Source organism: Jatropha curcas, chromosome 1 (genome assembly GCF_041381405.1).
Source record: "Jatropha curcas cultivar XTBG-Jc1 chromosome 1, XTBG_Jcur_1.0, whole genome shotgun sequence".
NCBI lineage: Eukaryota > Viridiplantae > Streptophyta > Magnoliopsida > Malpighiales > Euphorbiaceae > Jatropha > Jatropha curcas.
The window spans coordinates 183,170-210,216 of NC_143151.1; the positions used below are offsets into that span (position 1 = coordinate 183,170).

Here is a 27,047-nt window from a genome sequence, read left to right on the forward strand (position 1 = left end):
ATTAACAAGCCTATGACCCATTCCATTATGAATTTTCTTTTAATTATATTTGCTTCTATTTTTCAATTACGCTTTTTTTTTTTTTTTGGAATTTCAGTTATTCAAAAGACACCAAAAATTTCTACATGTATAAACCTAAATTAATTGCAATTATCTCAGTAATTTTACACTTTCATAATATTTTAGTTTGTCAATTCTTGATTTAAAAAAAGAACCTAAAACATGGCAAAGCTAAAAAATGATTAGGTTAGGCCATTGGACTTTTCATTTTCTTCAATTGAACTTCTTTCAAGTTGTTTAATTTCACTAATTGAACCCAATCTCTAATTTCCATTTTCAGCTATTTTTAAGTAATCAACTTTCAATCTGCAAAACAGATACCAAATGGTTGGTTGCTAGTTTTGGCTTTTTGAGGGTTTCTTCATGCACAAAAGTTGTTTGCAGAAATTTAACCAAAGAAGAAACAAACGGGTGGCCTCTCTTTTGCTTCATCCTTAATCAATTTCATAATTATTATTAAGAAATAATTCAATAATTAATTATTATTAAGAAATAACTTAATTGCATAGTCAATGTTCAAATGTGAAATAATAAATAATACGATAAACTATATAATATGATATCGAAAATGCACCGATTTGTAGATTAGACTTTAAATAATTCGGATTAGCAAAAGCAATGTGTGAATTAAGAAATGACGAGAAAAGTAGGTAAAAGAACTTTTCATATCTTCTGTGTAAAACAAGCATGCAAAAAGGCTAAGAAAACCAAATAAGGAAATAGATATCACCTTGAATGAAAATGGAAGATGAAGCCATTTCAAGCTCTATCCATTCAATTAAATTCGATCCAATTGTTGGACAAGACAAATCTTTCTTTCCTTTACATTTGAACATCTCATCCAAACTCCAAGTACAAACAAAATAAACCAATTCAATTTCAAGAATTTGTATTTTGTAATTCTCTTTCTTTCTTTCTTGTTTATCCCCACTCTGCTCTGCCCATATGGTTAAAACTCATCTTCTTGAACCCACCCCAGCCTCACATGATCAATCAATCCAATATCATGTAAACCCATGGTCCCCATTCTCTGCAACCATTTTTTTTTTTTTTTTTTTGTACTTCCAAGTACAATGCATAGTCCTAAAAGACATTGTTAGCTTCTATTGGAAAATGGCAATACTATCATCATCATCAGTCATACTGTATGTGTTTGTGTTTGTCTCTGTCTCTGAGAGGGGCTTCTCCAAAACCCACTAGCATAAAACTGGTCCCACATTTCCTTCTCTAGATCAAGCGCTTCAGTTTTTCCATCATCGTTATCACCACCATCAACACTTTTTTGTTTCTCTGTAACTGCTTTCAATTCCCTCTCTAATTCCTCCCTACGGATGGTATTATTGTTTGTTGGCGCCAACAATCCTTCTCTCCTCTTCTTTTTCCTTAAACGGTTTCTCACTTTCCTGCAAAGACAAGCCGGCATCTTGAAAATTGTTAAAACTAACAGGTTCATCAGTGTACAAGGACAACAACAACACACCGCTGCGCACTCTGCCGCTGTGCCACCAACAACCTCTCCGAAACGTTTGCTTTTTGAAGATTTTTCTCCCTGCCCTTCCTTGCTGGTCGTTTTCGTTTTCGCCAATTTTTTTGTCGTTTCAGTTGGCTTCTCCGCTAGTAATGACTGGGTCCTACCGTTCGGAGACTCCGACCGGCGAGTCATGATGGCTTACCTCTATCAACTCGTGAAAAACAAACCAAAATCGTCTTTGTACTTTCTCTGATAGATATTCTTCCTTTTCAGGATAAGAAAGAAACTTGTCTAATGAATTAAAATCCAAGATTCTCGCATTTCCGTGAAAAAGATTCCCCGATTGTCCATTCTGTGCTTGTGGTGCCAAGAAATTAAAAAATGGGGTGACTAATAAGGAAAGAGAAGAAGACGGATCAAAGGAAAAGTGATACAGTGATAAAAATTAAAAAGAAAAAGGAAATCGGTTTTTATGCGATTTTCTAGCCGAGAAAAGTGAAGTTTTGGGTAGTTTACAGAATTTTGGTTGCTGTCTTTGAATGTGGCCAATGGAGAAGAAGAAGAGAAAGGCAGAGAAGCAGAGAGATTTTGGGTGGTGCGCGTTTTGTTTGCTGTAGCAGTTATAGGAAACCATTGACAGGGATTCGATATTGTTCTTTGTACTGTTAACTTAAAATAAAAATAATAGTAATAATAATTTTAAATAAATTGAAATAACTAATGTAATTATGATAAAAAAAATATGGACATAAATGTACCTTATTGAAAAATAAACATAAAAATGATTTTGTTGAATAGTTTTTAAATAATAAAAATAAAAAATAGATATTTTCCTTAATTACACCATTAGTTATGAGGCCGGTTTTTAGGGATAATTATAAATTCGATCCGATAGATGTCTGACTCGATCCAATATGAATAGAACGAATAAAATTCAACCCATTTAGTAGTGGATTGGATGTAAATTTTAAAATGAAATCCATCGATTATAGATAATTCAATCCGTGAAAAGTAATTTTATTTTTTTTAATATTTCTAAATTATTGATTGTAGTTTTAAATATGTAGTTGCTTTTTTTTTTCTTAGGTGAAAATATTTAATTGAGTTAAAATATTAAGAATTATAATTTAAGTTTCAATATTCAAATATTCCCCGTTGATTTTTTAATAATATTATTATTATTAAAATTTTTTAATATAAGATTCCAAATCGAGTTCAAATATTTTAATTGAGTTAAAATTATTATATTATAATATTTATTTTACAAAATATTAATATTTAATTAAGTTAAAATTATTCTCCCTTCTAATTTAGTTTTAAATATTCTAATTATTGCATATAATTATTATTTTCAATTAATTCTTCTAAAAATATATATAACTTGAAAATGAAAAAAATACATTAATTACTATTTGATTTGACTAAGGAAAATTTTTTTTAGTATTTTGTAGAGACGTTTCTCGAAAAACAATAGGTAAGCGTTACGCAATTGTACACGTGTACAACAAAAGAGAAAATAAAAAAAAAAAAAGGAAAAATGTGTGCCAAATAATGGAAAGAGACAACAGAAGCTGAGTCAGCAATAGAGAGAGTTAGACACAGTTGTCTAGTCAACATCGAGAGCTGATGTGACAACCAAGAATGGACGGTTGAGATTTGCCATTGCCAAATTAGCCTCACAAGTTTGAATTGTTTAATATTAATAAATTTTGCCGGCAAATAGAGTGATCACCGATCAGTGCTAAAGATGGATAGATAGGGTTGACGTTGACCTTGTCTTTTAGTTGCCAAATCAGCCAAGAAGATTTTAATAGCAGTGTTATATTTAAATATTTAAATTGCATAATTTTTTTTATTCAATGAAGCCAAATAAAATTTTTATTAAATTAGGGATAATTTTTTATTTTTGATAAAATTGAAAGGTCAAATTTTCATCCTCTGTAGACTAAATGACTGTCTACCCGTTTGCTTCCTTCTAGAAGACTTATTTGTTTTTTATTCTAGTTTTCTAACATATTGTCAATCTTCTAGTTCCAGCAAGCAAGTGGTATTTCCATTTTCAACAAACTTGCCAATACTGAAATGCATTCCTAACTAACAAAATTGAAAGGATTTTGAAAATTTAATTAACAAAAAGAAGTTTTAAGACATAAAATTTTTTGTAATGAATTCAATATTTGAACATTTTACTCATTTTCAAGAGCATAATAGGTGCATTCCATGTATTGGAATTGGCAATACTAGGCACAAACAAACATTAAATCAAAACAAGAAGTTAGGCATAATTCATCAACTCAAATGGATTGCTGACCATAAAAGAATAGAAAGAAATGGAAAGAAACTTCCTAATTTTGTTAAGGTGAGTTTCATATGGCTCAAATATGTTGCACACCAAACAGATTATAATATTACAAGTTAGTGGATATCAGTTTAATAGCTTTGAATTTCTCCTTGATGAGATCGTTCTAGAATTCTTATCTCTTCTCTACAGTTCAAAAAGAATAATAAAAAGTAACAAATCAAACAATTATGAGTATCATCTTCTTTACCCAATGCCCATATTGCATCTGACTCCCTAATCTCTCAATTCTCTCCATGGTACCATTGCTTTGATTTCTACTTACCATCCTCATTTCAAGGATAGACATATGGTTCAGACTTCAGAGCATTGTATCTGGCTGTAGGAGGCCAAACTTACCTGACAAAACTTTTAAAAGAGTTGTTTCCTCCCTACCTCCCAATGTAGCCCAGCCAGTGAAGGACCATGGCCAAGATGAGCATGCATATCGCCATAATCATACCGGGCCTTCCTAGTAACCAGTTCTTTGCCTTCTTTGCGCCCTCAGTTCCTCTTTGAATCTTATCCGCCCATCGCATCTGTGATAATTTTGGAGAAAATAAAATCAATACTCATAAATGAAGGGCAAGGAAACATTATGCATCACAATAATAAAACAACCTAATTTATTTTTTCTTGTCATGGGGTTGTTTCATACATTTTCCTTCATTACTTTTTATCAGAACTCTCACTTTCTATGATAAACAGTTAATTATCTCTAATACTATTCACAATATCATTGGCAATATCTGACAAATAATTATTACTATTATTTAAAGTCCATCTCAGTCATGACTGCTAAAAAGGAGGGAGGAAAAATCTTGCACAAGATTCGTTAGCAAATCTGAAAGCAAAGCATTCTAATAGTATAAATGGGTAAAGAATGTACCATCCTGTCCAAGTCGTCAGGTGATAAAGATGACATGGCTTGTTGAGCTTTTGCTGCATCTTCAGGAGAAAGTTTCAATCCAAATTGTTCACTCATGTTAGCCATCATCTCTGGGCTCATATTCTTCATCATGGATGTAAACATCTGCTAATTTGTATGCAATCACACGCATTAAAAACATAAAATACAGTGTCATATATATTACAAGAACAGAATTTAATCTACTGTCTATCATAGAAAAACTTGCTCTGGAACAATTACCCAAATCAGAACTATCTTCACATGATTTCCTAAAATCTAGAGGTGTGCCCATGCATAATAGTAACTTGAATCATTTGATTACAACCGCAAATGGAATAGATATACCATGCTCCAGTGAGAAAAATGGAATGCGTTCACTTGCATGAGGATTCAATCACTTGAATAAAAATGAAGAGAACAAAATCAACACACCTGTCGCATAGCTGGATCTTTCATTTGGTTTCTAACTTGTTCTTGCATATCAGCAGTTGAGCCAGAAAAATTAGGCTGAGAAGCATTCCTTGAGTGTGCAAATAAACCATTGGAGGAACTAGTTTCACTAGTGATGCTATTTCTATCAACCGCAGGATTTCCTCGATGTCCTGTCAGTTTTGACCCAGTTTCTGAAGTTAGTCTGTCAGCATTTGCAGCTGATGCTGTCTGAACTGTCTCTTGTCCTCTCAAAGAGGAAGCCATTTCAAACATTCTCTGAAGCTCTTCAGGGGGCATCTTACTCATCATATCAGTCGCTGTTTTAAGAATATCTGGTGTCACATTTGGAGGTACTGAACCAACGCTGAAGCTGTTAAAACTAGCATCCGAGGAACCACTGCCAACAAATTGGTTTTCCCCGTGAAATGAGGATGCCATTTGAAGCATTTTCTGGAGCTCGTCAGGTGACATTTTGCTGATCATATTTGAGGCAGTTCTGAACATCTCTGGGGACACATCTCCAGCTTTTGCACCACTTAAAGCAGTTAAAGTTTCAGGATCAGCAGTAGAAATAAAATTTTGGAACGTTCTGCAAAGAGAAAAAAAAAGGAAAGAGAAGAATGTTAAAGTCAGGCTTAATTTAAAATTTTAATGTTCAATCGATCAAATGAATGAAAAAAAAAAGCATAGCAGAATTCAAGAGTTTTGTAACAAACAACTTTTTCTCTAAGATGTTCTTTTCTTTTTTATTCTTTGTGCTGGTAAGGGGTGGGGGGTGCAAATGTCATCTAATACACATATAATTGTCAAAATAGCAACCATAAATAGACAGAAGGAAACGCAAATCTAAAAGTGCCCAATCAACAGTCTTTTAATTCCTCACCATGACTAATTCAAGCTTTTTTTATTTCTTCCTTGGAACTGGTGTATATGTTGGATTCTTTTAGCTTGCCATACTAGAAAGCTAATTCTCACAGCACTTTTATGGTTTCTACTTTGAAAATCAAGGTTGTTACATCTAAATGTCTAAATAAAATAATTGGTAGTGCAGGACAAACTGACAATGTCTATACTAGATTTGGTTAATTCTAATGGTTCAACTACATGACCATTGTTTTTAATAATTATCTCTTTTTGCCTCTATAGTTTTATGTACTGTCTGTGATTGGCCTGAACTGAATAGAAACCAAGATTTGATGATAATGAAGAGGACACAAACAACACAAACCAGGAGAACATCATCAAAAAGATTACTAAGTCAGGGAAGGAGCTCCCTTGCAGGAAGAGACTGCTTCAAAATTCCGAGTATTTCCCAATGCAATAAAATTTTGGTTAATTATAATATTAAAGAGTCAATCAAAATCCTTGGTTATCAAAAACAAAAAAGAAAATATCTTCTGTATGCTACCTTCAGGTTTACCAAAAAAATAAAAAAATAAAAAAACAGAATGCTAGTACAAAGAATCTAAATGAATAGACAAGCTAAAAAAAGGAAAAGTCAGTCACTTTCAAATGGATTTAAATAAAATAACCTTATAGCTTCTGGGTCATCCTTTAAAGCCTGCAGAGACTCTGAATTAGTGGTCATACCCCTGACACGATCCCTACTTTCACTGTTAGGTGCTTCAACACGCTCCTGTGGTGGTGACACTGAAAATTCTGCAGATGAACCTGGATTTTGAGAAGATATAGTTCCAACTTCTTCTGTTACTTCCTCAATTACTAATCCTGTTGAGAAAGCAGAAAGCAGTGGTCCATAAAGAATGTTGAAGAAAGAGGCATAAAGCTCATAGATCCCATGCAACAGAGCAGTAAAATAGAAAAAAGAGAAAAAAACACATGAATATAGATGCATTCGCACAGTAGATTAAGGAACTCACTGCTTGGTTCACGACAGCCACCTTCTTGAGTCCATCTTTCCTTGGCATCCCTGAATGAACCGTCACCAACATGTCAATAATCACCAAGAACCTTTTATTTTTCCGTTTGAAATTCTAACAGTGTATACAAAATCTATTTATTTATTGCATAAATAGAAGAAATTCTATTAACAAAAGAATAAAGTACACTTGATGGTCAAGGAATCCTCCTAGAAAAACCTCAACTGATAACTAAAAAGTGAGAGGAGATTTCTTTTTAAAAAGTAATTTCCTACATTCAAATTAGATAAAACAACTTTGGAAGCATAAGCCAACATAGAAACTAAAAACACCAACTTGTATCTCAACAAATTAAAAGCACCACTTTGATCTTGAAAATGTGAGCATTTCTCAAGATCCAAAAAATCCATAATGCAGCAAATGAAGCACAATGCCAGAGAAGTTTAGCATCTTTCCTACCGCCAAAACACAATACACTTAATTCCAAGAAACAGAACAATAGCCCCGTTAAGAGGAAAAGCAAAGGGAAAATGCTATTATAAATTTAGTCACTCCATAGTAGCACATCCACAGTTCCACATTGTACATGGGCCACATGGCCATATCATCTAAGATAACATTATCTAACTTATCCTCAATGAAAGCTTTCCTCCTTCCTAAGAAGAAATCTTTATATTTTTTATTCCTCTCTTTTATTTCGAACATATTCCTCAACATCTCATTTAATTTCCCACATTATATGAACATGCTACCTCAATACCATCCAACTCTCAACACCATAGTGATACAACTAGCCTAGTTGTAATTTTCAGCCTTCATGACTAACAAGAACTTTATGATATAACAATCCCATGCTTGATTCCATAAGCAACACCTTTAATGTACCGAACATTTTATATTATAGTGCCTCAATATTCAAATGATCATAGTAAGACACCATTACTTTATCAAATCTAAACAACCTACTTGTCTATGCTACAGTTGATAAAATTGCAAAGGAAAATTCCTTTCATTCCATTCCTGCTTAAACTAAAACTTTGGAACTATACAATATCCCTCCATAACTCTTTTGGTTACCCAACTCTGGCTTCATGTATTAGAATTAAGCCATCAGGACTTTGCATGTGCTGCAAGATACTATTGAATATATCTTGTCAGTTCATCCATGACTATGAAAAAAGATCATGCTTCAGGACAAATACTGGTGTAAAACAACCAAAATGGAGGATTTGTTTGTCACCCCTAACAGTCCTCATGCAGAGTGCACCTTTACACATTTCTATCCAGCTTCTTTACCAAAAGAGATTCCCCCTTTCAGCAAAAGCTACTGCGAGACTTTTCCCTACACTCCATGAAACATGGCTTATATAAGGTACAGTCTCGCGGTAGATTCAGCAAAACCAATCCCAAATCCAGATAAAGAGAAGGGTTGACTTGAAAAGGAAAGAGAAAATGGGAAAATATAAAACTATAAACCTAACAACGCACTAGGTAGGACAGATATAGAAACATCAAGGTCACTGCAATTCCGTGCATCTTAGACAAGGAAAATACTTTCATATAAGCTCTGCCCAAGCCATCTATTGCTGGGGGGGAAAACGTCAGACAGCATTCAAGAAATTTTCATAAAAAGCAATTTTCAGCATATGGCAGAACTAGTGGCCTTAGGAATTAGAAGTATAAACATACCTTAAAACAGCTGCAATAGTTTCGTCATCAGGAGAAACTTCATGTGCCTTGCTCAAATCAGAGACAGCATCCTAAAAAACAGCATAAGATAATTATATAACTTTGCCCAAAAGGAGAAGACTGGTATATAACCACAGGTTCGAACATCGCTAGCAGTGAAATTAAACAACCACCGCCAACAATTAAAAGATGCACATGGATAGACTTACTTCCATTTGGCCAAGTTCTTTATAGGCTTGACCCCTGCGATAGAGGGCTTTGACATTCTTGGAATCATATTTCAAAACCTAAAATAATATAAATATCTAATTAGTTAGAGACCCACAGAAGGCCAGAATAATAAGTTAAGTATAAGAAGAACAAGTGAGAGAGAGCATATTTTTTTTATAATTTTTTATATACTTTAAAAGTTTGATTGTTAATACCTCGGAGCCTTCTGTAATGCATTCTTCATACTGCCTTGTCTTCAGGTAACATGACATCAGGTTAAGAGAGCACGCCAACTTAAGCGATCTGCCATTGGAGGATGGAATTCCTTTTAGGTTCTTCTTTGCCTAAGATTGTAGAAGACAAAGAAGAATATCATTAGTTTAAGAGCAAATAGATAACAGGAAGTGATTTTTGCATGAAGAAAATATGAACATACATAAGTTACAGAACTTACAAGTAAATATTTCTGCAAGGCATCTTCGAACCTTCCCTGGCTATGAAGTTCATTACCCTAACATATTGTAGATTCCAATGCGTTACAGAACAACCATGAAGGCAGCCAGTGATAATTTCAGGCACTATTACATATATTGAATCAAAATGCAGTTCTAAACTGGAAAGGAAAATGAATAGCAAAAACAACTTTGGACAGAGAAAATAATAATCATTTATCTGATCTAGGAGATTATAGGTACCTGTTTCTTCAGCATTTGAGCTGCATTTATTTCATAAGTGATCTGGGCATCAACACGGGTACGCATGGAAGCTAACTCTTCAGGTGATGCATTGGCCATTTTTTCACCAATCTCAGCCATCTCCTCTGGACGAGTATGCTTTAACTGTTCTGCAGCCTGTCTCAAGTCTTCAGGCCTCATGTTCTTCATGCTTTCTGAGGCCATCCTCATCAAATCTGGGTTAGCCATCATCTGCATGCCAACCATTCTTTGTTAGGGTTAGAATCCAGAAGACCAGAAATTCAAACCCACCCGAAAAATTTAACCCAAAAAAGAAAAAAGAAAAAGAATAACGTAAGTTTGAGCATACATGCAAGCTGCATCATAATTTAGAAACCTGAGTGAAAAAAAAAAAAACATGATAGCTACATCCTAATTTAGAAACTTGAGTGAAAACAAACCACCAAGGATATCTTTGATTGGTAGAATGGCCAAAGAAAGTAACCAAGAAATGGCTTTTACATTCCTAGACTTGAAATCACCCTCAATTGCTCATTCAAAAGGATGGAAAAATTGCATTCTCATGGGAATAGAAAATTAAGAAAATATGCAACATTATTGCATTTAAACGTATCAATAACAAAATAGCCTTGTAGACAGTATCCTTACATGTTAATGAGCCTATTATGACATAGAATTCACTGTTGCAGTTATGATGTATTTCATGCGGAAATTAAATAAATTTCAAACTTTTTTGCCGATATAACATCGAAACGATGCACCAAACAATCAAATATTGAAAGAGAATTTGTAGATAAGCAAATTAAGTAAATAAAATGTACTTTTATTTGGGTTATTATGGTGATCCATTTCATATTTCCATAGGCTAACCAAATACAAGAATAGTACATCACAAAGAAACCATTATTTCTAATTGAACACGGTAATTTACATTTCCACGAACCACTTCACTAGGAATCCACTTTCCTGAGTAAGCTATACATTATTCCAGCAGCCAACTACTATCTATGATTAACTCATATCTTAATATAGAAAGGGGAAAAAACCAAAAAAAAAAAGAAATAGAAGATGAAGGCTTTGACATACAAAATAATTCAAACGGTAGCAACAACTATCAAATTAACCCTGAATTGATTTAATTCCAAACAAACAATCGACAGAAATTGCAAGCATTAGAAAAGAAAAAGAAACCTGTTGTTGGATCTTGGCTAACTCGGCCGGAGACATGCGACTCATTTGTTCCTGAGCGAGTTTGATTAACTCAGGATCCATCATTCCGTTAAACATTTTCACTTTATGTCAATCCTTTAGCAACAAATTATTGCCTCCAAAATTAAGATAAGAAAAAATGAAAACAAAATTGGGAATTGGGCACTTCAAGAAGAATCTGAAGAATTGAAAATTTTCTAGAAAGAGTAAGAAGAAGAAAAAGAAAGCAAGAGATTTGAATTCAACAGGAATTTGCCTTTTCCAGAGAATTTATAGAGAGACTTGGGAATAGCAGTAACAGAGTTTAAAGGTTTTATTGTCTTTTATGGTTAGGAAGAGAAGAGGAAGGAAGGAAAGAAGGGATACTTCGCCAACCAAGCCTTAATGGTTCCTGAGTCAGAAAAGGAGACCCATGAAGAATGGTACATGCTCCCTTATGCGTTAACTTCCACTAAAATTACTTGTTTGCCCCTCAAGCCTTTGAATAGAAAGCCAGTTCTTCCATTCCATGTTCCTGTCTCAATTTATTACCAATTCATCGACATCTCATATTTCATCTAAGGTAATATTGTCCTTGAATTTGACTTTTGTTACATTTATTTTGAATGTAAGGATTAAAAATCGAGTTCGGCTCGATAAGATAATGTTATTTTTTAGTTTTGCTACATTTGTCCTGAATCAAATGATTAAAATGTCAATGAAATTATAATTTTGGGATATTGGAGTTATTTTAAAAATTAAAGCTCTCATCTATTAATTTTAACTATAGTTAGGGACTAATCTATATTTTTTCCTTAATTTAATCAACCTCACCAAAACGCACCGTTTCCTTTTCGTCTCCACCACCATCAACATCTTTCTTTCCCTGTTCTGTATTAACAAAGCCCTAATTCTCTTTTTGTCACCGAATGCACTGAAACTGTCTTACCCTCCTTTTCCTTTCCCTCTCAACATCTCTAAGACAGGCCACCCACCTGTAACGCTTTCTTCCTATTTCTTTCCTTCTTCTACAGGGATTAATTTGGCGGTTTTGGTCTTGGCTGATTTGGGTATTATTTTGGATTCAGTGCCGTTGGTGGTCATTTATTAAGCGTATGTTCTCTTTGTTAGCTAGTGACAATAGCAAGTGTCATTGCTACGGTATCTCTTTATCTCTTTCTTTCTGTTAGACATGTTTATTATGTTTTCAAATACCCAGTCAAGGTGTTACGTAGAAATTACTGAAACTAAATTAAGGGTCTGCCAAATCCTCCATAGAAAAGAACCCAACAGAAGTCAAAATCCTCTTCCTTTCATACACCATTTCTTCCTTATATAGCAAATTGATTTCTTAAGAGAAGTTTTGAATTGGATTGTTTGTTTACTGAGCAGGACTTGTTTGGTTGTCTGTTGTTATAGTTAAATCTTTTAATAATAAGCTGCTGTACTTAGTTTTAGCAAAATGGGTGGTGATTTTGATACCCGAAATATCCGAAATATATGCATATTAGCACATGTTGATCATGGCAAGACAACACTTGCTGATCATCTGATTGCTGCTACTGGTGGTGGTCTGCTTCACCCTAAATTGGCTGGGAAGCTTAGATTTATGGACTACCTTGATGAAGAACAAAGGCGTGCAATAACAATGAAAAGCTCTTCAATTGCTCTTCATTATAAAGACTATTCAGTGAACCTCATAGACTCCCCTGGTCATATGGATTTTTGTAGTGAGGTTTCTACTGCTGCTAGATTGAGTGATGGGGCATTAGTTTTGGTTGATGCTGTTGAAGGGGTTCATATACAAACACATGCTGTTTTACGTCAAGCTTGGATTGAGAAGCTAACACCATGTTTGGTGCTTAATAAGATTGATAGGTTGATTTATGAGTTGAAGTTGAGTCCTATGGAAGCTTATACCCGGTTGTTGAGGATTGTTCATGAGGTGAATGGAATCATGAGCGCGTATAAGTCGGAAAAATATTTGTCTGATGTTGATTCACTACTTGCAGCGCCATCTGGTGAGGTTTGTGATGAGAACCTTGAGCTTATAGAAGATGACGAGGAGGATACTTTTCAGCCGCAGAAGGGGAATGTAGCATTTGTTTGTGCATTGGATGGATGGGGTTTCAGTATTAATGAGTTTGCAGAATTTTATGCTTCAAAGCTTGGAGCAAGTTCAGCTGCATTGCAGAAGGCTCTTTGGGGTCCTAGGTATTTCAATCCTAAGACTAAGATGATAGTAGGGAAGAAGGGAGTGGAAGGAGTAAGTAAGGCTCGGCCAATGTTTGTGCAGTTTGTGCTTGAGCCACTATGGCAGGTTTACCAATCAGCCTCAGAGCCTGAGGGAAATAAAGGTTTACTAGATAAAGTTATCAAGTCATTTAATTTGAATGTACCACCTCGTGAACTTCAGAACAAGGATCCCAAGGTTGTGCTTCAAGCTGTTATGAGCCGTTGGCTTCCCTTGTCAGATGCAATTTTGTCAATGGTTGTGAAGTGTATGCCAGATCCAATTGCTGCCCAATCCTTTCGTATTTCACGTTTGCTTCCCAAGAGAGCAGTTTTTAATGATGCAGTTAATTCCGATGTTATTGCAGAGGCAGATCTTGTGAGGAAGTCGGTAGAGATTTGTGATTCCAGCTCTGAGGCACCATCTGTGGCTTTTGTATCCAAGATGTTTGCTTTACCAACAAAAATGCTACCTCAAAGGGGTCCAAATGGGGAGATTTTAAACAATTACAGTGATGACAATGGAAGTGGTGAATCAGAAGAGTGCTTTCTTGCATTTGCTAGAATTTTTAGTGGAGTTCTTTATTCAGGTCAAAAAGTGTTTGTGCTTTCAGCATTATATGACCCATTGAGGGAAGAATCAATGCAGAAGCATGTGCAGGAGGCTGAGTTGCACTCGCTGTATCTCATGATGGGTCAGGGCCTGAAACCTGTAGCCTTTGCAAAGGCAGGGAATGTTGTTGCAATCCGAGGTCTCGGTCAGCATATTTTAAAAAGTGCAACTCTTTCATCCACAAGGAACTGTTGGCCATTCTCCAGCATGGCATTCCAGGTTGCCCCAACTCTAAGAGTTGCAATTGAACCATCTGATCCAGCAGATATGGGTGCTCTGATGAAAGGTCTGAGGCTTCTAAACCGGGCAGACGCGTTTTTAGAGGTCACTGTTTCTTCTAGAGGGGAACATGTGCTTTCTGCAGCTGGAGAAGTTCACTTAGAAAGGTGCATCAAGGATTTGAAGGAGAGATTTGCCAAGGTGAGCCTGGAAGTCTCCCCACCACTTGTGTCCTATAAAGAGACCATTGAGGGTAATACAGCCAATGCTTTAGACAATCTGAAATCACTGAGTAAGCGCTCAGCGTACGTTGAGAAGATGACACCAAATGGAAGATGCCTTGTTCGCGTACAAGTCATGAAACTGCCACCTGCACTAACCAAGGTGCTTGATGAAAGTGCAGATATGCTTGGAGATGTTATCGGTGGCAAGTTGGAGCAGGCAAATAGAGATGTGGAGAAGCCTGGATCAAGCATTATACGAGATGAGAATCCAATTGAAGTACTCAAAAAACGCATAATGGATACTATGGAGAGTGAAATTTTGTCATGGAATGAGAATGACAAGGATCGAACCGAGAAATACAAACTCAAGTGGCAAAAATTTCTTAGGAGGATTTGGGCACTTGGTCCAAGGCATGTTGGCCCTAACATCCTCTTCACTCCAGATATTAAAAGCAAGAGCAGTGATTCCTCTGTTCTTTTACGGGGTTCCCCTATTGTATCTGAAAAATTGGGCCTAGTTGATAATTCTGGTGATAGTGATACAGCTACTGATATTCACTCTGAAATAACTCAAGCATTACGCATGGAAGCTGAAAGTCTTCAGAACAGTGTTGTGTCTGGATTCCAACTTGCAACAGCAGCTGGACCACTTTGTGACGAACCATTGTGGGGTGTAGCTTTTGTGGTTGAGGCTTACATATCTCCCTTGGCTGAGCAATCTGATGAGGGTGGGACTAACCAGCACTCTGAGCAATACGGTGTATTCACAGGACAAGTTATGACAGCTGTCAAGGATGCGTGTAGAGCAGCTGTACTACAGAACAAACCTCGGCTCGTTGAAGCAATGTATTTCTGTGAGTTGAACACCCCAACTGAATATTTGGGCTCCATGTATGCAGTGCTTAATCGAAAACGGGCTCGGGTCTTGAAGGAGGAGATGCAGGAAGGATCTTCGCTTTTCACAGTCCATGCATATGTCCCAGTTTCTGAGAGCTTTGGTTTTGCAGATGAGCTCAGAAGATGGACTTCAGGCGCAGCAAGCGCTCTCCTTGTTCTTAGCCATTGGGAAGCACTTCCTGAGGATCCTTTCTTTGTTCCAAAAACAGAGGAGGAAATTGAAGAATTCGGAGATGGTTCTAGTGTTCTGCCTAATACAGCCAGAAAGCTAATTGATGCTGTAAGACGTCGAAAAGGCCTTCCAGTGGAGGAAAAAGTTGTCCAGCATGCTACTAAACAGAGGACACTTGCTCGGAAAGTGTAAAATTTGTTAAACTAGTTTTGCTAATAATATTTCATACCTCTCATTAGTTTTGGTGTAAAAGGTTAGTCTATATTTTTAGTCTCTTGGAGGTCTAGTTTGAGTGGGAAATGGGAAGTTGATGAAAAAAAGAAACATTTTTCGAGTTTTACTAATGATACAAAAGCTTCTTTGTTATATTATTTAGACTGAAGTTCATAATTTTATTAATAATAAATTACCTTGTTCTTCTTCTTTCATTCAGAGACCTGTTAAGTTTGAATATTTAACTCCTTTTTTTGTGTGCTACTATGCTGGGATTGTTGGAAGGCATGATGGAAAATCGTAAAAGATCATATCTTCCCTCCATTTCTGGTTTATTTTAGTTCATTATTTGGGTAAGCCTATTCAAACATTGCGCAACATTGACGTCAAAATTCAATGGAACAATCAATAAAAATTCACTGTCTGATGCCAGCATATTAATATTAGCCGGTACAAAGTTACGTTGCTGTCAAGAGAACAAGCATAAATTTACTCTGCACAAGTCTTGTGAAGCAAACTTTCATCAACTCAGGACCAGCTTCTACAGATATCCCTAGTGTGTTATTATCAAGGAGGGTATGATATTAACAGAAAATGAAAGATAAAACATTCGCAAACATTACATCAGGATATCAATCTTCTGTACAAATGTCGTAAAACAAACAACATTTGAACGGAGGAGCTAACAGAAATTCAAATTCCCTTCTAGTAATGTCTTTGCCTCCACAAGAGAATTCCAAACATTTCGCAGTTCTTCTTCCATTTTTTCAGATAATAAGCATGAATTGCAGCTTCTGGTTTCTAACAGTTTAGTCATATTCTCAGCTGCTGTTATCCTCACCATTCTTAACTCATCCAGTCTTCTCAATTCTATCAGTATTTGTTCTTCCAATGCCTTTATCTCCTCCACTTTCAAATCTGCATCAAATACATTATTTTGATATTCAAGAATTGTATTTTGAACTTCAGATTTTCCATTCTCTCCGACTTCCAAGAGGGTTTCCTTTTCTTGGACTACTCTCCGAAGTGCAACTTCCAACTCTTCCAATATCCTTGACTCTTTCTGTATGTCCATTTGAACAGTTTGCAATTCTTGCTCTATCTTCCTGGACTTCTTATTCAGATCATCAAGCTCACTTATTATGAGACTAAGCTTCTCCCGGGATTGCTTTATCTCAGTTTGCAGCTTTATCTTTTCTTCCTCTGACTTGAGTAAATCAGTAGCTTTACCGCCTAAATGCCAATTTCTAAATGAGGTGTCTACTTTGTCAACATTATCTATCGCCAGTAGCACCTTTTCATTCTCTTGCCTACGCTTCTCTTCCTCGAGTTTGGATTTCAAAATCGTGTGATTATTCCTCAACTCAACTTCTGTTTGTTGAGCCCTACTCAAGGCAGCATCAATTTCACCCTTGCAAACTTGAAGACGAGCCAATTCCTCTTTCTTTTGCTCCAGGTTAGTTGATGAAGCATTCACCCTTTCCCTTGCCCGAGCTTCTCGCTGTTCATAGTAAACAACTGACTGAGAAAAGCTTGATAGCGAATATTTGAGTGCTGACAACTTCTTATCTAAGAAAGCTTTTCTTTCTTGGATCTCTGAAGAAAGGACTTGCAAGGACGTAAGCTCTTTCTCCTTGACCTGGAACCCATCTTCTGCTGATTCTATTTCCCTCCAAAGTTTATCAAACTCCACAATAGCTTTCTCAATTGAACCTAGGACGGCAAGTGTTTTTGCAGAATCTGAAACCTTTTGCTCTGCCATTTCCAGCTTCATCCTGACAAACTCTAGATCTCCAGAAACTTTGATTGAAGTAAGATTTGATGGTTCTGTTTCCAAATCATAAAAAGATTCAAAACCAGCCTGATTTTCTGTTTCTGCTTGATGATCACCGTGAATTTGTCTGCATGCATTAACCGCATCGTCAAAGCCAGAAGAAGGAACTCCTTCAGTATAAACATTTGCTTCATCACCTATGGCAGATATCTCAACATTTTCATGCAGCATATTTGCTTCAGTGAAGAGAGGTACAGATGACTCTGGATATTTACCTCCATCAACTTCAACAAGCTTTTCTGGGCAATCTACTTCTCTAGATTCAACTCTGTTCTGTCCACAGGTAGAAAGCATTCTTTTGAACTCATCCCTCTCATGCATGGCTTTTTCGTACAAACCCATCAATCTCTCATTTTCTTCGTTTATTTCCATAAGCTGGTGCTCTAGGTTCTTAGCAATTGTTTCCATCTCAATCTCTTTTGCTTTAGCAGATTCAACGGAATCACCATGAAAATGAATTTCCATATCATTTTGCTCAGCACACACTGCTTTCTTAATAGTTTTATTGCTGCTTTCTGAAGCTGCTCGTTCATACATTTCAATGAGACTATTTTTTTCCTCAATCAAAGCTTTAAGCTTAGTCTGCAGCTCATTGTTTGTCTCCAGACAAGCTTCTAGTTTTATCTGTAGCTCTTCGTTCTCTTTGGACAAAGTAATTGCTTTCTCATGAGCTTCTGCTTCTCTTTGACTTGCTGCAGCTATGGCATCAACCATTGTTTTAAGTTCCATTTGACCATGAACATTGATAACTGATGCATCAGCAGACAAAGGAGAAAGCTCAATTTGCTGTTTTCCTTCCTTCACAATGGATCTCACTTCTTCAAGTTCTGCTAACAGATCATTGACATGCCTAAAAATGATTTGGTCAGGCAGACAACATCATTTTACCATTTGGAAAGGAAACAAACTAATCAAGATATAATAATGCATATATTTGTAAAAAGTTGGGTTTGTAAAACTTAGTCTCCATGGGCTACACACTATCTAGTAATACTGACCAATCATGTTTAATTACAAGTAAAAATTAAATTAAATTTCTAACACCTAACTATCTATTTGGCATTAAAAATTAAAATTGTGTTTGAAATATTGATTATGGGACACTAATGTTCATTTTCAAAATGAATTTCACATGTTTTAGTAAAAGAAGTTCAAATTTTGAAGCAACACTTCTAAGCTACTTTTTCTAACATCTAAAAATAACATTTTTACAAAAAGCAGTCTCCAACTTGTTGCCAAATACTAATACACTAAATATATAAAAAAAATTATTGCAAAATATAAATGTAAATACCTTCCCAAATTTTCTTTCTCTTCAAGGCAAAAGCCCAACTGCTTGCGGAGTGCGTCCATCTCTGACTGATTGTGAATTGCCTGTGACATAATACAATTATTTTTACTTCATTTCCATCCAAGGCAAATGTAGGATGAATTACACAAAAGGGGATGTACAAAGAATAACATAGTATACCTGCATGCGAAGGAATTCATTCTCCTCGGTTATTGCAGAGCGCCTGGGTGTTTGTGGTTCCTGCATTTGAGAGAACATTACATTATATTTAGTTTGCTAATTAAAGCAGTTTAGACTAACATATTTCAGATGTCACAGAATACAACTCCATAATGTTGATTTATTTGGTCATCGCATAAAAAATATGACTATCTCTATAAAATTTCATTAATTGTGACGTAAAAACAAAATCAGAACTTGATTTTGATGTATTATTTAAAGTTGAGTAAGCATACAACAATTTAATGTCAAAAATCTAATGGCCATGGTTGCAATTAATCCATCTATAAGCAATGAATACAAAAGAATAGGTACATAGCATCAAACTAGTCAAACATTTGCCAAAATGTAATTATTTAGATTAAATTATATTCCGACCGCAAAGCAAAACATTGCTTCACGACGCACGCTCTCATCGATATTGACCTATCTAGGAATAGCCTTTGCACACATTTGCAAACAAACTAATTGCACCACAATACAGGGGCAAAGAAAACAAAGGATAATATTTTGACGACATGTTAAAAATAGAAATGAAAAGAAAATTGGAAAAAAAAATGCAACTTATAATAAATAAGAAATAAGTTAATTAAATGTAACATTATGCATGTGAAGTCAGAAAACAAGAATAATGTATACTAAAAGTCATATATGATGTCAAAACACCAGTCCCTTTGTAATAATTAATGGTATAGCACAGATTTAGAATGAAATACAATCTAGGAACAAGTCAATTCCTAGAATGATACTTCCCTACCGTGACCATGCCTTGTGTACAAAATCAAGTTAAGTGACATCAAAGGGTCAAACTGGAAAGGATTACTAGGTATACAAGATGTTAAAAGCAACTCTGGGTTTACCAAATATTTAGACATTAGAGCCGGCAAAGCTTTAAGCAATTCCATAGTTTAAAGACATGGTAACTTACAGCATAAAACATAAAATTAAAACTAACAAGGGAAAATTTTTTTAAAGGGAGGGCAAGGTTAGACAATGAAGATCATCCAGCTAGATAAACATGGCCACAACTGACATATCAAAAAAACTTTGGAACAAAACCAGCTAACAATTTACCTGATTAGAAATTACTGGATCACTATAAATTTCTGTCTTTGCATTTGAATTTGCTTTCTGTAAAACATGAAATACAAAACTGAGGTAAAAAGACAAAAATACTCATTAGATATTTCACTTTCTAAGTTCATAATGAGGCTTTTGAAGAACCTGAACTTCAAGTGGATCTGATTCATGCATAAGTTTCCAATCAAGAGCTTCTAGCAACTGCATGTATAATCAGAAGACCCTTAAATTCAGAAGGTGGATAATTTGACAACAAAGGCTAAATGTAGAATATTTTATATTTTAACTTGCATACCTTATTCTGTAACACCATCATCTGCTCACTCATCATCTCCCGTTCACCTTCTTCATAAAATGACTTTAATCTGCATAGACCAGCACAACAAAGTCATTTTACGGAAACAATACAGGCCTTTGACAGAATGATATTTCAGACAAATCCTATGCATCTGAGAAGAAACAATTTTGTTGACATGTTATTTACAAAAGAAAGGTGCAAACAATCAAATATTGACATCTCATGCCACAGGCTGGCATTAAATCCCTTCTAATGCATAAACCTCTTTTCTAAATCTTAGCTGGAAATTATTGTCAAAGCAACCACTGAATATGTTAATGCGTGTAAAGATGCTCAGAAGACATTTAGTTTTTAATTAATGAATTTTTGTCCCTTGATCTTGATAAACATATTTTTCACAACAATTCTCAATATTAACAAGCCGACATTTTCAGAAAAGAGAACATTACCCTTACAATAACATAGAAAAGAGAGTGAGGTGAGAAGAAACAAACAAAAGTTGGAAGCAGAGAAAACATGCTTCAGGAGAGAGTCAAGAGGGTAACAAGGACATGCCTTCTAATTTCTTCCTTTAGACGCAAGTTTTCCATAGCAAATCTTGTGACTTCTTGGTTCCGGTCAACCTGAGTCCGTAAAACTTCAATTTCCTTCAGATGCTCCTCTTTTTCTTTTAACAAGTGTGTCTCAGCTGAAATCTTTCCAGAAGCAACAGCCTCTAACCTCTTGATTCCTGCTTCTCGAAACCGTAACCTCATTTTTAGTCCTTGTATTTCATCCTCTCTTTGCTTGGCCTAGATTCAAGATATCAAATTTTTATTGTCAGAAAACCTTAGCGCTTGATGAAACTAACAAGTTTGTTGTAAAAAAAAAACATAAAAATTGGAATGGACCTTCTTTACAGTTTTTTCTGCCAAAATATGAAAGTTTGTGTTGCTTTCAGTTGAATATGTCAACATGTGTTAATCGAACACAGCATACAAACTGACAAGAATTTATTTACACATACCAGTTTCATAGCTGCTTGATTTTCAGCTGTCAATGCCTTGAGTGCAATGTCCTTGTCCTTTTCCCTCCTGAAAGCCCCAACAAGGGCAACTTCAAAGTCTTTCTTCTGATAAAATAAAGATATCCAACTATTAAATAACAGTTCTGATTAGATATTGTCCGAACCTTAAGAAGGAGAAATGGATACCTGAGACATCCTTTTGTCAGACACAAGTGGACTAAATGATCCGTGAAGTGCTTCCCATTTAAAGGTTCCAGGAGATCCTGGAAAGCTTATAATTGAATTATCATTTTCCACATTTTCAGTTCCGCCATTGACTAAACCACGTAGACGGGACACTTCTTTCTGAAAAATGTATAAGTTCCAATTATGTTTGCAAATGATCAAGCCATCACAGTGAATGTAAAACTAGATGGATTAATGTTTCCTAAGAAGTAAAAGTGATCTTACACAAAGCAAAAAAATGAGGTAAATTATTTACTCGGGAAAAACACTAGCATCACCATTTAATTGCAGCTACACTATTTCAGGATAGAGGATCTCAAATTGAAAAGTGTACCTTGAGCTGTTGAATTTGCAAGCGCATGGCAAGAACATCTCCGGAAGCATCTTCATTAACAATTGCCTAAAGTATAGTATAGAAGCAAATTTTCATAAGAAATGACTAAAATGATTTAGCATAAAGTAGAATAATATTATAAATGCCCCTGGAACAGACCTAGTCTGTTGGATATTTTGGCTACATGGAGATGGTGAAGGAAAATTATATGTGAAATAATGAATTGGACAAGTTTCAATTTTCCACTCCACCTTTTAAAAATACAAGTATTTATTGTTCTTTCCTACATTACCAAACTACAAAGGTGCATATTAGAATGACCAAGGTATAGCTAACATACATTGTTCTTAATGAATTTCGCACGTTGAGCAAACTTCAATGTGCTTAATGTCTCCAATGAACAGCTGTAAGGCATCATAAGAAAATGGTAATACCCAAATAAGAATAACCATATAAATAAATCAAACTTGAGAAAAGTTAGAAAGTGAAAAACTGAATCTGAACTCATGAAGTCTACATTCCGAATCCGGAAGCAATTAAGAGGGACTCAAATCAGTTCATCATCTTTCTTAGTTTGAAACTTAAACACTGTTATTTTTGGCACCAAATTACGCAGAGAAAATAATTCTTATGTAAGATTTTGGTCTCTCATAGCTTGAAGTATGATATTTGGAATCCATTATCTCCTTATTTTTATACTAATTCATCAGGAAAAATATTTTTCAACATCAAGAGAGACACAAGTACAAATACGAGTGTTTATTTGTACAGAGTGAGTCAATATCTGACAAAATCTTTTATCGAAGAACAAATGGAATTCTCAAGTTTATACATCCAGTAAAAAAAAAATCTGGAAGAAATAATCATAAAATGCTGGCAACTAACCATAGAGAAGGACTAATATTTGCAATGATGATAGTTTTTGAATTCCCTCCTAGTGAATCCTGGAAAATAAAAGGAATAAAACTTTATGAGAAAAAACTGTATAGTGGAATCCATACAATGATACACATGACTAAAACTTGCCCAATTCCATTCTTCAAGTTAGTACTTCAAACACTTAACTTAATCTTCTGATATCTAGTCCACCACCCCATATGATCTGCCTAAATAAGAGCTCTTCAAATTTCCTCACGTAAAAACTTTCTGTGTCAATTGTCTACGCTCAAGACTTTGAATTGTTATATTTATGCTTTACTGGCTAATAATTTTATCATTGCTTCAAACTGTGGTCCTGAAATTAAATACATCTGAAGAAACAAGTTTTCTTGAGTTGAACTGGTGTATAGAGTGGTGAAGCATGTAGAAAGCTGAAATGAGATGTACTAAGTGAAAGCGACTCAAGCTATGGTCTGGAGTGATTTATGTTTTAAGCATAGGTGTTTCCTTTTGTCCTGAGTCCAACATATGTCAAATTTACCCATTAAATTCCTTTCCACTAAAACTCTACACCAAGATGGCAAGATCAAGGTTTTACTAATGCTTGAAAGGTGAGCAATCAGCAATACCAAAGCAGAGAGAAGAAATGTATTTGTTCTCAAAGAAGGCTCTCACTAAAACTAATTCAACTTTATAGGTGCATAATAAATTGATCTTGGACTTTTGCCCACAAATATTTATCCATTAGGAGCAAACATAACTCAAGTAGTTTCTAGATAAATTGCACAAAAGCAGGTTCCTAACAAACTAAATTGTAGCCACATATATCCACAACATTTAAATAATCAAAACCCATTATATACTTCTGACTATATCTATACTATAATAAATATATACCTGAAGCAAAAATGTAAGCTTTGAATCCCGGTAAGGGACATGTTGTGACTTTCCATTAGATATACTTACAAGGTTCATAATTACAAGTCTGCAAAACATCAAAACCAGCCCAATGAAATGAAGCATTCATAAAGGAATTGATTCTAATGATCTGAAAATCATTTAGACAAAATTTTAAATATTTTATTGACTAAATGAACTAAAGATGAAAAGGAGCACCACCACACCCCAATGTTGAAAGAGACTTATTGATATTAGTAGCTTCCTTGAGACGTTCACCCTCAGCACCAGAACTCTTTTGCCTGCAATCATACATACACAGAATTGAGAGTCAACTAAAAGTTCAATTTTTGTCTCGTTTGATATGATCAACTCATCTGTTTCACAACATTTTACCTCTCAGATCCTGCTAAATCAACAAGATTAAGCCGTGCAAAGCGGTGGTGAGTTACACCTTGTGATTCCCACTGACAAAAGAAGCCAAAGGGTATAAGAAATTAACCAAATAATGAAATTCACTAGAAAAATCTGTCAGCTATTTTCAATTGTAAATGGGAGATATACTAACCTTACTTTCAATGATGCATGTAAATACACTATGGGAGCGACTACTTGCACGATTCATGTTAGTGGCAGCTACTTTTCTATTTGCTGCACCCTGAAAACAGAAAGAAAAAGTTTTGAGATAACTATTTTTAGTCGCAAATGAGATAAAGGTGACAAATATCCATGCAAATGCATTTGTTAAAAAGAGCTTTCTCGGAAGAAATATTTCTTATCAATAAAACTCATTGTTAGTGATTTTTCCCAATTTCTTCATAAAGAAAAACTTATACAGGAGTTCTAAGCCAGATAAACATCCTTCTGGAACTCTCAAATATAAGTTAAGATTCAGATGAAATTATATAATACCAGTGACATTAATATAGCTACTCAGTAAATATCAAAGAGCAGATTGGATCAGGTAATTTGCATACCTCAATAAGTTGTTGAATCACATCTCGAGCACTTGTGACTTCTATCTCCTTGAGATTTTCTACATACACCCCTTTCTTTACATCTTCTCTTATCTACAATACATGCCCAAAACAAACATTATTATTCAAATAAGTAAAAAGAAGGGAATAGCTGTGAACATGTATGATTTATAATACTTCTTAATAACAAATAAGAACAATAAGAGAAACTTTTTAAGATTTACTAGCTTTAGAAAAGAAAAAAAGAATTGATTAATCTTTGGAAGTAAAGTAATTAGTGGCGGAACAGAAAGCTCACCAAGAAATACGTACCTGTAAGTTATTAGATGATGGGTCCAACAGATCAAGAATCTGTTCATTGTATATTTCCAAAAATGAGCATTTACATGTATATTTTAACTTTTCATCTCTACGAGCTTCTTTTTCCTGTAGTACAAAAGAATTATTGGACATTGGAATTAGTTTATGGCATCAAAACAAGAAAATTATTAAGGTATGACAGAAAATTTGCTGTGGTATATATGAGACAGATCTGGTATAAAGCAACGGGCAGTTCAATGCATATAGTGAGATATAAAATTGAAAATTTACAATAGGTATCATAATATCAAAGCAGCTTCCTTCAAATTATAAAACTGAAGTACACTTTACAGTAACCACAGAAAGAAAAAACAAAAATTTTCACTTTTTATACAAGCTGCTGCCATCTTGACGTTGAAATCACATCCCAACTTAGAAATGGATGTTTACTGCAAAAATAAAGCTTTTAGACTCTCCTATTTCAAAACGTTATCCAGGATACAGCCAGAAAATCAATGCCTTCAAGTTGAAATTTCTAAGTGGCAACTTATAGTTAAGATGATAGTAATATAGAAGATTTTGGGTGAGAAATGTCTTCCAAACTATAGAAAAGGAAAAAAGAACACAGCCAAGGACATATAACCAAAACTTAAAAATAATAAATAAAAATAATAAAAAAAAAGTTAGGTCCTGGTATGACAACAACCTAAATAAGTGGAAAGACACAAACCTTCTGGATTCTAGAGAACAAATATTCAAATACTCTAGGTGTCATTCCACAGTTGACACTGTGTCTTCGAGTGCCTCCCTCAATATCCCCAAGCATTGTATGAGTCTTCCCACTTCCAGTCTGCATACGTAATTACAACTCAACATATTCAATTATTTTATTTACCATTGTCATACAAACAGTAAAAGAATGATCTATGCTTAACAGAACAACAAATAACAAAGTGATGTCGATAAACTTAAGACAACAGTTGAAAGCTCACTTGTCCATACGCAAACATACAACTATTATACCCTCCTATGCAATTTTCCACCATCGGCAATCCAGCCACTTTGAACAGTTTCTCCTGTCAAATTGCATAATTAAAATTCCTCAGACAATAAATGGAATTGAGAGTTGAGACTAATCAGAAACCAACAGGTTAAGCAAAGCCCCCTTCCCTTATTAAATGGAAGTAGAAAGTCCCCACTTAGTAGTCAACATTCTATAAGCGACTTGTCGAGTCTTTAATGTTTCACGGGGAACATACCCGGCTTTAAGAAAAAAAAAAAAAAAAAGACAATGTACCTGACTAACAGTCTCATCAGCTACAAGATCAAAGGTGAAACGCGACTCTGGATGCCCTGTCCAAGTGATTGTTTGACAACTCTCTTGCCTAACACACTTGCCATAGCCTTGTACGGATATTTCTGAACTACTAAGTGGACGTAGTCTTATAATAACCTAACGAGAATTGGCAAAAGAAAAAAACAATAACAAATATGGTCAGTACAACTTTCTAAATATCTAATAATCAGAAACCTTCAATAAACTTAACGTTTCCCACCTTAAGCTACCATTAGCATTTTCAAAAGCAATTATTGTCTCCTAACTTGTTCAAACTTACATAACCAAACTTCTTATACAGTTTTTCCAATTATAACTACTCCAAATGCAGAAATATATACTAGTCATAAAACCTCTAATTACCTGCACATTGTGATCCTTCCAGAAGGAAGGATCCTCACAAATCTCAAAGCTCTTAGTCTGCGGATCAGCCACCAATCCATTGCTTTCTTCAGCACCATCCTCCCAATCATCGATTCTTCGAATTACTGACGTGGAAACGGAAGAAGTATTCTCTCGTGAAGCGGATTTTAGCAGATCTGGAGTGCTTGGAACAGTTGCCGGACCTGACTCGGAAGCAGAGCGGTTATGAAAACCAAACCGGCTCTTGATTGCGCTCGCCGCCTCAGAAATGAACGGCATTTTCTTAGAACGGGTGAGATGTTACCTTCCTTTGTTCTTTCCTCTTATTCTTTAGTAAGAGAAAAAGTTGAAGCGTTAACTTTTTTATGCCAGTGGAAAACTTAGGGCAAGATTTTGGGGATGAAATAGGAATTTAGGGAGGTAATAAAGATTTAAAGGGTAACGGGCAGCTGTTTGGATGGGGAGAAAATTTTGAGAGGGTGAGAGTGAGAGAGGAGCAGTAGAGATTTGAAATAAAGTGTTCTTGAGGGAAAATGGGGGGAGTTTGGAGAGATGTGTGACGGGA

At 35.1% G+C, this 27,047-nt stretch overlaps 4 protein-coding genes across 4 annotated transcripts; 1 reads left to right on the forward strand and 3 right to left on the reverse strand.

The window, feature by feature from the left end:
- Positions 1-791: 791 nt before the first annotated feature.
- LOC119369048 (uncharacterized) lies at positions 792-2,165 on the reverse strand. Its single transcript, XM_037640706.2, has one exon. It carries the CDS (start codon positions 1,721-1,723, stop codon positions 1,199-1,201), a length of 525 nt encoding a protein of 174 aa, XP_037496634.1. The 5' UTR covers positions 1,724-2,165; the 3' UTR covers positions 792-1,198.
- A 1,687-nt stretch (positions 2,166-3,852) lies between these two features.
- TPR7 (Tetratricopeptide repeat (TPR)-like superfamily protein) lies at positions 3,853-11,333 on the reverse strand. Its single transcript, XM_012210943.4, has 11 exons — positions 10,877-11,333; positions 9,686-9,916; positions 9,445-9,501; positions 9,206-9,334; positions 8,990-9,067; positions 8,781-8,851; positions 7,092-7,141; positions 6,744-6,939; positions 5,212-5,800; positions 4,759-4,902; positions 3,853-4,408 (listed from the first exon to the last, which is right to left on the reverse strand). Exons 1-11 carry the CDS (start codon positions 10,970-10,972, stop codon positions 4,262-4,264), a joined length of 1,788 nt encoding a protein of 595 aa, XP_012066333.1. The 5' UTR covers positions 10,973-11,333; the 3' UTR covers positions 3,853-4,261.
- Positions 11,334-11,754: 421 nt separating this feature from the next.
- LOC105629364 (Ribosomal protein S5/Elongation factor G/III/V family protein) lies at positions 11,755-15,658 on the forward strand. Its single transcript, XM_012210942.4, has one exon. The coding sequence runs from the start codon at positions 12,336-12,338 to the stop codon at positions 15,420-15,422; it is 3,087 nt and encodes a 1,028-aa protein (XP_012066332.1). The 5' UTR covers positions 11,755-12,335; the 3' UTR covers positions 15,423-15,658.
- Positions 15,659-15,848: 190 nt separating this feature from the next.
- On the reverse strand, positions 15,849-27,043 carry LOC105629363 (P-loop containing nucleoside triphosphate hydrolases superfamily protein). Its single transcript, XM_012210940.4, has 22 exons — positions 26,483-27,043; positions 26,081-26,236; positions 25,776-25,859; positions 25,514-25,633; positions 24,796-24,909; positions 24,484-24,576; positions 24,075-24,164; positions 23,903-23,973; positions 23,734-23,808; positions 23,507-23,594; positions 22,616-22,674; positions 22,071-22,134; positions 21,731-21,796; positions 21,358-21,516; positions 21,172-21,276; positions 20,721-20,956; positions 20,163-20,232; positions 20,012-20,068; positions 19,862-19,918; positions 18,749-18,808; positions 18,572-18,651; positions 15,849-18,127 (listed from the first exon to the last, which is right to left on the reverse strand). The coding sequence occupies exons 1-22, from the start codon at positions 26,759-26,761 to the stop codon at positions 16,126-16,128; spliced, it is 4,185 nt and encodes a 1,394-aa protein (XP_012066330.1). The 5' UTR covers positions 26,762-27,043; the 3' UTR covers positions 15,849-16,125.
- Between the last annotated feature and the right edge of the window lie 4 nt (positions 27,044-27,047).

Coding starts and splice junctions, on each gene's coding strand:
- LOC105629364 (XM_012210942.4), top strand. CDS start 12,336: ATGGGTGGTGATTTTGATACCCGAAATATCCGAAATATATGCATATTA.
- LOC119369048 (XM_037640706.2), bottom strand. CDS start 1,723: ATGACTCGCCGGTCGGAGTCTCCGAACGGTAGGACCCAGTCATTACTA.
- TPR7 (XM_012210943.4), bottom strand. CDS start 10,972: ATGTTTAACGGAATGATGGATCCTGAGTTAATCAAACTCGCTCAGGAA. Junction 9,502..9,685: donor CTCAAATGCTGAAGAAACAG/GTACCTATAATC, acceptor ACAATATGTTAG/GGTAATGAACTTCATAGCCA. Junction 9,335..9,444: donor CCTTGCAGAAATATTTACTT/GTAAGTTCTGTA, acceptor CTACAATCTTAG/GCAAAGAAGAACCTAAAAGG.
- LOC105629363 (XM_012210940.4), bottom strand. CDS start 26,761: ATGCCGTTCATTTCTGAGGCGGCGAGCGCAATCAAGAGCCGGTTTGGT. Junction 23,595..23,733: donor AAGTCTCTTTCAACATTGGG/GTGTGGTGGTGC, acceptor GATGTTTTGCAG/ACTTGTAATTATGAACCTTG. Junction 22,135..22,615: donor AATATTAGTCCTTCTCTATG/GTTAGTTGCCAG, acceptor GATGCCTTACAG/CTGTTCATTGGAGACATTAA.